The sequence below is a fragment of the Notechis scutatus genome, chromosome 4 (assembly GCF_049901735.1).
Source record: "Notechis scutatus isolate UNSWTSFEM ecotype Mainland chromosome 4, rNotScu1.2, whole genome shotgun sequence".
In the NCBI taxonomy this organism is placed as follows: Eukaryota; Metazoa; Chordata; class Lepidosauria; order Squamata; family Elapidae; genus Notechis; species Notechis scutatus.
The window spans coordinates 100,615,967-100,628,708 of NC_142012.1; the positions used below are offsets into that span (position 1 = coordinate 100,615,967).

Genomic DNA, 12,742 nt, shown 5'->3' on the forward strand with positions numbered 1-12,742 from the left:
GTATATTCTTAGCGCTCCAATCACGGCCGGGGCTTCAACCAATCAGGTCGCTGTCCGTCTGGACCAATCAGTTGCGAGGGTTTGGAGTATGCTAATACAGCACACCCCTCCCCTCTTGGGTTCGTCTGTCGGTGCGTTGTGACGTAGTCGCGCAGGTAGGCGGGGCTTTGTACCTGTCTAGTTGGCCTGCGCAGATCAGTTCTTGCTTGGTTGTCGACCAGTTCGGAGGCCTTCTCTGTCGCTCTGGTTCCCAGGGATGGAACCGCCTGGAAGGTCGGGCTGGGCCCTTCTTGGTAGCTCCCTCCTGGTCTACCCGGGCTGGTTAAGCTGCCGTCTCTGTTGTTTCTGCTGGATCCTTCTGGGCTGGTTGGACTGGCCTGGCTGCTCCTTCCCGGCGACGACTCCGGGGCTGCCCATTCGGTTGGTCCCGCATCTACTGGTGAGTAGGACCGGTTTATTTGCGGGTTATTTGTTCTGGGTGGGGGTTGTTCGGCTTGCGCTAGGGGGTTCCCTCTTTCTTTAACGCTTTCCGTTCCCCCCCCTTCTAGTTTCTTGTTCGGTTGTATGATTGTTGGCTATTCTGGACCTTAGCTGGTTAATGTGCCGTTTCCAGTGTTTCCCGTCACTTGTTTCTAGTCGGTATGATACGGGGCCGGTTATTTGGGTGATCGTTGCTGGTATCCAGAGTTTTTTGCGTATACGGCATCACCTATGTTGAATTTTCTGTGCTTGCTGGAGGAGCCCAGGGGTTTGTCAGGGGTGTATGTGGGGTGCATTCTATCTAGTGTTGATCGTAGTTTTCTGCCCATCATCAGTTCTGCCGGGCTTCTATTTGTGGTTGCGCTCAGTGTAATATGCTAGATGAGGAGCATTTTATTAATTTTATCTTGTATGTTGGTTGTTTCTATTTTCTGTATGGCTTTTTTTATGTATTGGACCATGTGTTCCGCTCGTCCGTTCGCTGCCGGATTTGCCGGCGCGGTTAATGCATGGCGTATGCCCTGGCCTGCCAGAAATTGTTCAAACACTAGTGCGGTGAATTGGGGCCCATTGTCAGACACTAATATATCTGGCAGGCCATGTGTGGCAAAGAGTTTGCCCAGTTTCCTTATTACCGCCTCCGTTGTGGTTGATTTCATGGTGCTTACCTCCAGCCAGTTGGAGTAAGCATCTACTGTGATGAGGTACATGTGCCCCTTGGTTGGTCCCGCGAAGTCTATGTGAATCCGAGACCATGGTCCTCTTGGTGTTTCCCATTCATGTATTGGGGCGGCGGGAGGACTGGGTCTGGACTCCTGGCATTGTTTGCATTTGGCTACCCAGGTTTAGATTTGTTTGTCCATGCCTGGCCACCATGCATAGCTTCTGGCCAGGCTTTTCATTTTAACCATCCCTGGGTGCCCCTCATGCAGCATCCCCAATACCCTTTCTTGCAATGTTTCTGGGATTACCACTCTGTCTCCCCAAAGTATACAGCCCTTCTCGGTAAAGAGTTCAGTTTGTCTGTTTCGGAAGGGTCTGAATAGTTCATCCTTGTCCCCTTCCGGCCATCCTTTTCTAACCCAGCTTAGGACTCGCGCCAGCTGCTTGTCTTTATTTGTTTCTCTGGCAATGTCTGGCGTGGTCACTAGTGGGTTGGGTATTGTCTCTATTTGAAATACTTATGTCGTGGGTGCCGGGTCGTCTTCTAGGTTGGGCAAGGGTGAGCGGCTCAGGGCGTCTGCGTGGGTGATGTCCTTCCTGGGTCGGTGAATCAGCTGGTAGTTGTATGCCGACAGGAACTCAGACCACCTTGTCATTCTTGGTGATAGAATGTTCGGTGTGGCCTTATTTCCTGCCAGGATCCCTAGCAGCGGCTTGTGGTCCGTAATGATTGTAAAAGTCCTACCGTAAAGGTATTCGTGGAATTTCTTGACGCCGGCGACGACTGCTAGGGCCTCCTTGTTGAGCTGGCTGTAGTTCCGCTCCGGTTTAGAAAGTGTCCTTGATGAGAAGGCGATGGGTGCTTCCCTCCCGTCTGGTAGCTGGTGGCTGAGGATAGCGCCGATCCCAAAAGGCGATGCGTCGCACGTCACCATCAATGGCAGGGTCTCGCTGTACTGGATTAGTACCGCATCAGATGTTAGCAGTTTCTTTGTGTTGTTGAAAGCGCTCTCCTCCCATGCTCCCCAGGTCCAGGTGGCTGTTTTATCTAACAGCCTATGCAACGGTTCCGCCACGGTCGCCTTTTGAGGTAGGAAGACATTGTAAAAGTTTAACAGTCCCAAGAAAGCCTGCAGTTCCGTTTTGTTTTTGGGTCGTGGCGCTTCCCTTATGGCTCTCAGTTTCTTCTCCGTGGGGTGGATCCCTTGTTTGTCTAGGAGGTACCCTAGGAACTCGACCCTCTCAGCCCTTAGCTGGCACTTCCTTTTCTTGACTTTGAGCCCCGAGTCTCTGAATTTCTTCAGTACCTCCCTCAACCGGTCTTCTAGTTGCTTTTCGTTTCTTGCGGCCACTAAGACGTCGTCAAAATAGGGCACCACCCCCTGTATGCCCTGGAGGAGTCTTTCCATGAGGCTTTGAAGACCCCGGGTGCCACGCTGACTCCAAACTGGAGCCGGTTGCAACGAAAGCCCCCGGTGTGTTACGATGGTTTGGGCTTGGCGGTTTCGGCGCCGACCGGCAGTTGCTGGTGGGCTTGCGCCAGGTCGAGTTTGGCAAAAATCCGGCCTCCCCTCAGCGAGTGCAGAAGGTGCTGCACTACTGGGACGGGGTATGCGCTTTGCTGGAGCGCGTGGTTTAGGGTGGCCTTATAGTCCCCACAAATTCTCATGGACCCATCTGGCTTGATGGGGGTGACTATGGGGGTCTCCCACCTGGTATGATCGATTGGCTCCAGTACCCCTTGCGCGATGAGCTTATCTAGCTGCTCATCGATCTTGTGCTTGAGTGCAAATGGCACTCGTCTGGGTTTAAGGTGGATTGGTGCGATGCTTGGGTCTATGTTAAAAGAAATAGGGGACCCCCGGTACTTGCCTAGGCTGTCGTCGAAAACTTCCCGGAAGTCTTCCATGAGCGCCGTTTCCCAGTCCGACTCTGCGGTGCGGTGGATTCCGGTTACTTCAATGCCTAGGGGTGCGAACCACTGTAGTCCCAATAGGCTCGGCCGATCCCGGTCGACGATGGTCAGGGTAGCACTTCAGTGTGGTTCTTGAAGGTGACTTTAAATGGCCTCTGCCAACTACAGGGATGCAGTTTCCTGGTAGTCTTTGAGGGTTAGTGTTTGATCTTCTAATTCTTTGCGGCGGATGGAGGGAACCAGGCGCTTGATGGTGTGCCATGAGACCATGGAGAGGGAGGACCCAGAGTCCACCTCCATGTCGCATGGCTGGTCTTCTATCCCCACCGCCACGTACACCTTTCTGGCGTCTCTTGTGGAGGACTGGCCAACGATGACGGTCTGGTGTGTTTCCTCCCTTTGCCTTGCCTCGTTGAGCCACCTGTTCCGACCCTCTTGGCTCCAGTGGCTCTCCGTCTGGCGGTCTCGGTATCTGGTGGGGGTGTTCTCTTGCCTGCGAGGGCTGCCATCTCGTCGCCGCAGGCTGTAGTGTTTTTTATTTCTGCAAACCTTGGCGATGTGCCCCGCTTTCTCACACTGGCGGCAAATGGCATCGAGGAACCGGCAGTCCGAACAGGGTGATCGCCTCCTCAGCCGGCACACTGGAACCTTGACTTACGACCTTGGGGTTCCCGGCGCCTCGTGCTGCTTGCAACGGTGGATCTCCTCCTCCCCGTCCTCGGTTCCTGAGAAGGAGTCAATGTCGCCGTGATGTGTGGTTGCGTCCCGGTGGTCGGTCTCGGGTCTCTTTTCGGGGTTCGGTGTCGTCTCGCCGGTCGCTGCTCGTGGCGTGATGATCGATTGCCGCATCCGAGCCGCTGATTTCTTGTCCGCTTCCGCCGCGGCTACCTCTGTGAGCGCATCGGCGAGGGAGATGTCACCCTTCGCCATGATGCGGCTCTGGAGAATGGGGTCTCGGAGTCCCAGGACGACGCGGTCTCGCAGGGCCTCGTCCAGGTCGGCGAACTCGCACAGGCCGCCCAAATCTCATAGTGCCGCTATGAAGTCGCCAAGCCCCTTGCCCTCATGCTGGTCCCGCCTGTAGAATTCGTGCCGCCGGATGAGGATGGGCACGACGGGGGCGTAGTGGCTTCATAGCAGGGGCTCGAGGTCGCCCCACTCCATGGTCTTGATGTCCTCCGGCTTGGCCAAGGCTTTGGCCATCTTGAACACTGCCGGCCCGCAGTGTGCGAGGAATATGGCCCGTTTCTTGTGACCGTTGGCATCTTTAAGATTGCTACACTCAAGGAACATCTGGAACCTATCGGTATAGGATTCCCAGTCCTCGGTAGCGGGATTGAAGGGTGCGGGTGACGAGTTGATGCCGGCCATTCTGCTTTCTGTTGTGCGCCGCCTCGCCACATGCTGGGTGGTCTCTTTGTCTCACGATCCCACCTTCGTCGCCAGTGTTAGATCTGAGGTGGATCGGGTCGAAGGAGACACGAGACCATTCTAGTGAGTTCAGCTCTTTATTTAGAATAGGAATAGTCTGGAGAATACAAGCCGCGGCAGCCCTTCAAATAGGGCTGGCCCACGGCTCGGCGGCCAATGGCAGCGCTTTGAATCTCCCGCGATCGGCACAGCCAATCGCGGTAGATTCTTAGCGTTCCAATCACGGCCGGGGCTTCGACCAATCAGGTCGCTGTCCATCCGGACCAATCAGTTGCGAGGGTTTGGAGTATGCTAATACAGCACAGTAACATTTTTTCATATTTTCCCAGTCACTTTATACCACTATCATGTCCACTGAAAGATTGCCTATCCTTGTTATCCATTTTTGTAGAATGAAAATTGAAGTAGGAACTCATTTTCTATGGCTCTCTAATTGATGGGTATTTTTTCTTTGAAAGATCATAAAACAGAAAAAAAGAAGAGAAGGACCTAAGGAATTTTAACAGGAACTGACTTACATCTACCATCTCCAACTCATCCATTGATTAATGGATGGATTGTTTTCAGTTCCAAGTTATTAATTTACAAACTGTCTGTTTATCTGAGCCTTGAGATGTTCAAAAAGGAGAACTATTTTTGGAACCTATTATTTTTGAAAGAAGCCTTTGAAAACTTGAGTTCCAGAGACCTCCAGACTCTGTTAACAAATTATAATTTTTAATGTATTAAAATGGGGGAAATGATTACACAGATGGCTGGCGAGTAATCATACCATTTTTATTTAATTCTGCAAAGTGTAGTGGAAGCAAAATAAATCTAAGTTTAATTGTTGTCCAAGCTTGGCTCACTATTTTTAATTTTATACCCCTTCTGTGAGGCCATTCAAAAGCCCAAAACAGCCTCAATCCCACTCCTTCATCTCAAAAAAAAGAAAAAAAAAGTTGCATGCTCCTGCTTTAATCCAAAATTGTTGAATTTCACTGGCACAATTATCCAGCTCTACTGCTAGCTCACTTCAGAGGTCATCATCATTTTAAAGTAGGAGAGCATCACACTGTTTCTTTAATGGCATAGTGCTTGAATTAAACCTCAGTGCACACTTTATCATCATTTATACTAGAAAATGCTGTGAGACATGGTCTCCAGAAATAGATAGATATGGTTTGAGCTTTTCAAAGGCACTGCTGATGCAGCTCAAGGCCAGCTACCTCTATAAGTCAAGCAGAACCTTTGTGGGTATCAAGTATAATCCATACCCTCAGAGTCTGATACAACAGCCATATTTTGTAGAAGCCTGGGGTTGCCAACTTAACAGTGACAGCAAGTACAACTAATTAACACTTTACTCAGACCGAGTTGGATTATGAACAGAAGTTGCAAGCTGTAATGAATGCAGAATGATTCCCTGGCGGTAATCAGAACAGATGCCTGAAGTGATAGGAAATTAACACAAAGAAAACAAAAGAAACAGAAACTTAGAAAGCAACTTTAGAATGTATCTTCTTATCTGCCAGTCTTTCCAGCTAGGTGCTATACCTTTGCAGATATCCGACTCTGTGCTATTTTTTGCCCTTTTGGTTTTTTTTAGAGGTAAAATGGCTCATGAGCTCTATTTTCATTCTCAATCTGCCCCACTGTGAGATCTTGTTAAAAAAACAACAACACCCTTCAAAGAACTGGTGGTGGCAAGATACTTTCAAACATATTCTAAACTTTTCCCTAACTGCCGTTAGCGACAGTTGGAGTGCTGATAGCAAATAAATGAACGAATAAATAAATAAATAACCCTACAAATAGTTCTCAAGCCACTAGCATGTCTCATAGGAGGAACAAATAACAGAAGGGCTGCTGAAATGACAGTGAAGATGTGCAGAGAAATAGCAAAAAGCGAATTTTTAAAAAAGAATCTCAGAGAAAAAAAAGAAACTAGGTACTTAGAGCTGTATCTTCATTTTAGTTCATGCAGATTAAACGTTGTATAACTTGGATGCTAAAATAAAGAGAAATAAACAAATCGACACATGGATCTAACAGCTGAGGTCAGTAGATGCCAAACCCCACATGAGCTCCTGGGTTTTTCATAGCCTCTTGAGCTATTTAGGAATTAGTGGCGTTTTTATCAATGCTGTTTCATCTCCTTCCCATTTCTAGATGAACCTCTTGATATGACACTGCTAAAATAATAATGCTGCCACAAAGAATCCTTTATGATTCTAAAGTGTATCAAAGTCACTGCGAGAGTTTTGTTGGATCACAGGCAAAAGGAACTGGTGCGCTGCATCCTAAACTCATTCATGTGAGGAGAGGAGAATTCAACCTCAGAACACAGATTGTTCCTTGAAAAGGATCAAGAGCCAATGTCTAGCAGGGGCTGTTAAAATTATCAGGTTGCATATTAAGAGAAAGACCATTGTAGAAAATTAGCATCCACCCCTCCTAGAAAAATGAAATATTTTGAGAAATATTAAAAAAGGCAGAATATTATATTTCCCTGGATGAGAAATTGAGAAACATGTTTTTTTAGAGGGAGAAAGCAGCCCCCACATTTCTTAATAGACCTTGGCAGATGTCAGCACTTAAAAGATAAAGAGCTATTGAAAGAAGCCGAGTATCTATTCATAGGCAAAAACTCCCTGTAGCAAGGTCTGAACAAAAGTAGGATTAGCCCTCATCCACAATAGGAATTGCCCAATGCCCCTTCATTGCTTCACCCCCTGCAAACCTCAACAAATCGGGGAGCTAAGACAACCTATAGAGCCAGCTATGACCCCTTCATAACCCCTACAACAGTCAATAGAATACATGTTCTTGCACAGGAAGAAGAAGCTCTAGTGCAAAACCCAAGAGAAGGTATAAAAACCCCGTACTCTCAACCCCATATGGTGAGCTGCCCAGAGGCCAGGACTGCTGGTGGTCCTGCTTCATCATTAAACAATCTCTCCAAGCAGCCTCCATGTTTCCAGTGTCTTTCTCCCAGCTTGGAACTGAACCAAATGGGTATTTCTTCCCACACCATGTTCAACCATGGGAAAAAAAAGTCTGTATTCCTTATAATTCACTAGAGATAGGCAATCTGCTGAATTTCCAGATACAGGTAGTCCTCAACTCACAACTGTTTGTTTAGTGACCATTTAAAGTTACAATGGTACTGAAAAAAATGACTTATGATTGTTTTTAACTCTTACAACTGTTGCAGCATCCCTGTGGTCATATGATCAAAACTAGATCATATTTATGACACTTGCAGTGTCCTAGGGTCATGTGATCACTTTTAGTTTAGTTTAGTTTAATTGTCATAGCACCTCGTACAACAAAATTAAATACCATCTTCAGTGTACATTATGACTATGAAAATACACATCCTTCACATTCTATACATTGAATTGAAAACCTCTGATATTGCATTAATATTGCACTATACAGTAGAATTCAACAGAGTTACTGCCCTGGGATAGAAGCTGTTTTTCAGCCTAATTGTCCTTGTTTTTTATTATCTGGAACCATCTACCATTTGGTAATAGTTAAAAAAAAAAGGGTTCCCAGGATGAGATGGATCTTTGAGAATGTTTTGAACTTCCTTAAGGCAGCGGGAGCTATAAAGCTCTTCCAAAGAGGGGCGAGGGCAACCAATGATCTTCTGGGCAATGACATTAACCCTCTGGAATGCTTTCCTATCTGCCACTGTGCAATTGGCAAACCATACAGAGGTGCACTACTCTACTCTCTATGGTGCAGCGGTAGAAGGTCACCAGCAGTTTTCCATTCAGTTGTTGTTTTCTGAGAAGTCTCAGGTAGTCTAATCTCTGCTGGGCCCTTGTGACTTTCTGACAAGCAAAGTCAATGGGGAAAAGCCAGAGTCATTTAACAACCATGTTACTAACTGAACAACTGCAGTGATTTACTTAACAACAGTGGTAAGAAAGCTCATAAAATGGGACAAAACTCACTTAACAAATGTCTCGCTTAACCACAGAAATTTTGGGCTCAATGATGGTCAAACGTTGAGGACTACCTGCAAATTTGGACAGCTGATCTTTAACAGATCCAGACAACATGACTAATAACAGAGGACTGTGGGAGCTACAGACTAAAATAAGTGGAGGGTAGAAGATTGTTAATCCACACAATGGACAGTTAGACCATAGTCTAATCTAGGATAAATGGTGCCTTACTCTTTATGATATGGAGCCTCAGTAGACACAATTAAACCAAAATGGTTTCTTAATAATTGTTATCCAGATCCCTAAACTGTCATAGAAGGCTTACAGCTCCCCATAGCACAGAGACCATCTTTTAAAACAAAGCTTTAATCTCCCTCATTTTGGTACTGCTGCACACTGGTTTTCTTTTTCTTTTCTTCTTAATAATGTTTATTGAAAATTTAAAAAAAAAGAATATATTTAAAAAAAAGAGAAACATGGTCTCACATTTTTGCAACGTTTTCATAGTAGTGTAGATTTCTATTAGTATCAATTAAAGTCATTTGTTACAAGTAAATCTATAACTTATTTCTTAAATCCTTACTTTTTGTTATGTTATCATTACAATTGTAATACAATATTTATTTAATTATATTACTTTACTATATACATAACTGTTTTTCAAGGAAATCCACTGAGGAAGGTCTGAAGGAAGTCTATGACATACATTTTACTGCAAACAGTTCTGTGGCCAGTGTGGTTTTATATCTCTAATCATGGGTAATGAAGAATGAGATATTGCACATGGTGCTATGACTCAGATAACAGGAATCCCTGAAGCGCTACTTGAAGCTGGAATCTTGCCAGCCAGTGTCTGACTGGTTCTGCGCTCTTTATAAGTGTCAGTGAAGAGGTACTATTTTGCAGTTCAACTACTTTTATTATATAAAATACAAAGAAGAGGAGGAAAAAATAGGAAATTAAGGGATAAAAAGGGAGTGGGGAAAAGGGAATGTGAGATGCAAGGGGAGAGAGAGAGAAGGCACTGACTTCCGGTTCTTCTTAGCACAAAACAAGATAAAAACACTCCAATGTCAACTTTTTGCTTTTACACATCAATATGTTACTAGCCATTTCTATAACAACACATCTTTCTATCAACAAAACCAAACTCAAAGTTTCATTTTTTTTCCCATCACAAGCACAAGATCCAGAAGTGATATTCAAATGATAACATATTTTCCTCTTGGAATAAAATAATCAATTTAAACTATTCCTGCTTTATCTTTCTTGCTATGGAAATAGTATGTATTTCTATTTGCACCTAATAATCTTTGTGAACTGTCACCATTTTTATTTACAGGATTCATTGTATTCTTTCAATTTCTTTGACCTTATTGAAAACCCCCCCTCTTTTTAACCCTTTTTTTTCCTTCAAAATACTAAACTTTTTAAAAATACTTTTTCATTAATCAAAACTTTCTAATACATCTTACTTAAACATAAGATCATTTTCAATACAGGGAGCCCTCAACTTATGATTACAATTGAGCCCAAAATGTCCCTTGTTAAGTAAGACTGTTGTTAAGTGAGTTGTGTCCCACTTCCCCACATTTTGTGCCCCAGTTGTTAAGTGAATCATTGCAGTTATTAAATGAATCTGGCTTCCTCCATTGGGACACTGCAGCTGTCATAAAGATGAGACAGTTGCTACGCCACCTGAACTTAATCACATGACCCTGGGGGATGCTGCAGTGGTCATAAGTGTGAAAACTGGTCATAAGACACTTTTCAGTGCCATTGTAATTTCAAATAATTGCTAAATAAATGATTGAAAATCAAGAACTACATGCAGGGGTGGGCTGCTACGGGTTCGTAGCTAATGTTATGGCTGGTTTGGACAACCGCCAAATCTCACCCCTGGCTGGCTTTGAATTTGATTGGACAGGAGGGGGCCAGCATGGGAAGTACCTAAAGAAAGGGAAAGTTAGACTTGGGGGTTTTGGCACACAATTGTCAATTCTGGCTTTGCATTACTGTAACTCACTTGATGTCTCGTAAACTATACCTTTCTCAACAAATGGAGTTAAGGATCTTTCTTACTTAGAGGTTCAAGCTGAGGCAGAACTGACACTGCAATTGTTTCAGATTGTTGAGCTTTCTATCGTTATTTCTGAATTAATTGGCAACTAGAAGCCATGATACAAAGAATGAAGAAAGGATTTTCTTTTTCTTTTCTTTTTTAGTGTCTTCAAGACACTGTGCAATTTTTTTGGGCAAGATTTTGTAGGTGGTTTGCCAATGGTTCCTTCCTAGGGCTGAGAGAGAGTGACTGGCCCAAGGTGGCTTTTGGCCTATAATTCATGGTGTTCCACCTTCTAGCCTGATGCCTTAACCAGAACATCCATCTGGCTCTCATAGAAAGGGATTACCACAGATATATAAGCATCACAATTGAAAATCCTCGAAATTTCTCCCAGATTTTAAATTGAAGAATAGAAAGGGAATTGTATAACTTTGTCAAAAATTCACAGGACAGCTTTTCACTTTCTAGGCAGTCTTTTGGATTCATGCTTCTGAGGTGATGCATATTCTAGCAACCCCAGATGCTTCAAATTTTGTGAAATTATTACCTCTCTTGTGTAGATTAAATGGCTGAAATCTCTGGAGATTGTCAACATCTTCTGAATAATCTTGTAGTAAATCACAACTTTAAATAGGTACTTTCTAAAAATTGGCTAGTCTTGGAAAAACGTGGCCAGTTGTTTTGACTCTGACCAATTATATTACATCATGTAATGATATCTGATGAAGGGAAAGTTTGCAAAACTTTGCATTAATCTAATTAGATCAGGAGAATTACCTCAGTTGGTAGAGGACCATATATTTCACCCAGTTTTTGATATTCCCCTTGGAAAAGATTTCTTCCTGAGTTTAGGTGAGCAAGGTCTATCACTGATAAAACATTTTCACTAAGAAACTGTGTGTGTGTGTGTGTGTGTGTAGGATGGTATATAGGCATATATGCATTTATAGTATGTGTATATGTGTGTGTATGTATACATATACACACACTCATGCATTTTTAGATTTCCATGTTAAATTAAGGTCACAGTAGAGAAGTAAGGAATTTTATATGTGATCTTGTATGGGCAAGCATTTGAACAGGAATATTATAAATCCATGTAGATTTTTGTGTTCAGGACTTTAGTTCCTACCCACTGACATTGTACTAAGAAGCTGTCTTTGATAGTCTGCTCAGTACTTAGCATTTCAAAATAAGGACAATATTTTGACTAGTTAGCTAATTTAACCTCTGTATAGCTTGGTTTATTATCCCACACTGAAGCTATTTGTTTATATAAGGCATTCACCTGCTGTAGTTCCTTAGATAAATTGGGCTATTGTTTAAAAAAAAATCATCTGCAAATAAGTTTTAGGGAAGTTATTTAACTATTCTTTCGAATAGGACAGACAAAAAGACAGTAATTCTGTCTTTTCTGATTTTCTAAGGAAGTATTCATAGTTGTCTGATTCAGGAGTGCTCTGAAAAGCGATAAATAGATTTACAGTACAAAACTTTCTTTGGGTGACTTTTAAGGGAAAAGAGAGCAAGTGACATCACTGGATGGTAACTTCAAAAGCAGGCTGCTGGTTGGCCAGACCGATTGACTGCAAGACTTATTTTTTCCTGAGTGAAGTCTAAGTTTCAGCAAACAAAGGAAAGTAGATGGTGTGTCATGAATAAGATCAAAACTACCAGCTTCAGTCCCATGAGGAAAAGGCAGAAAAGAATGCAAATTGCCATTCCTCTGAGCAGCTACAAAATAGAGTTTAGGGACATCATCATTTTCATTGTGGAGAGGAAAATGGGAGTGACCAGGAGAGCCTTCCTGATGGATCTTGCAAGAAGAAAAGGCTTCCAAGTAGAAAATGAATTCAGGTATGAAAACGATGTAAAGCTTTTTGTACGGAGAGTTGGGTTGAAAAAGGGTTTAGTGCAAGTCTATGCATATTAGTGTAGATAAGTGTGTCTAACAGGTTTGAACAGTCTGAGCACTAAAAGCACAGATACCTCTTGGAAACTTTAAGAGATGCCCCAGAGCAGGGGCAAACTTGACAGCTTTAAGATTTGTGGATTTCAACTCCCAGAATTCCTCCTCCAGTCATGTTAGCTCAGGAATTCTGGGAGTTGAAGTCCACAAGTCATAAACTTGCCAAGTTTGAAGACCCTTGCCCCAGAGCATCTCCAGAACATGACTCAGTCTAATAATATTTAATGTGATAGGATGGAAAAATGTTAAACATTAATCATATGATCTGAAACTCATTT

At 43.8% G+C, this 12,742-nt stretch overlaps 1 protein-coding gene across 1 annotated transcript in view; it reads left to right on the forward strand.

The window, feature by feature from the left end:
* The first annotated feature begins 12,149 nt into the window (after positions 1–12,149).
* Positions 12,150–12,742, forward strand: part of DNTT (DNA nucleotidylexotransferase) — a 227,853-nt gene continuing 227,260 nt past the window's right edge. Inside the window, exon 1 of the mRNA XM_026670718.2 lies at positions 12,150–12,352. Within this exon, the coding sequence (XP_026526503.2) occupies positions 12,150–12,352 (203 nt within the window). The remainder of the gene's footprint in view (positions 12,353–12,742) is intronic.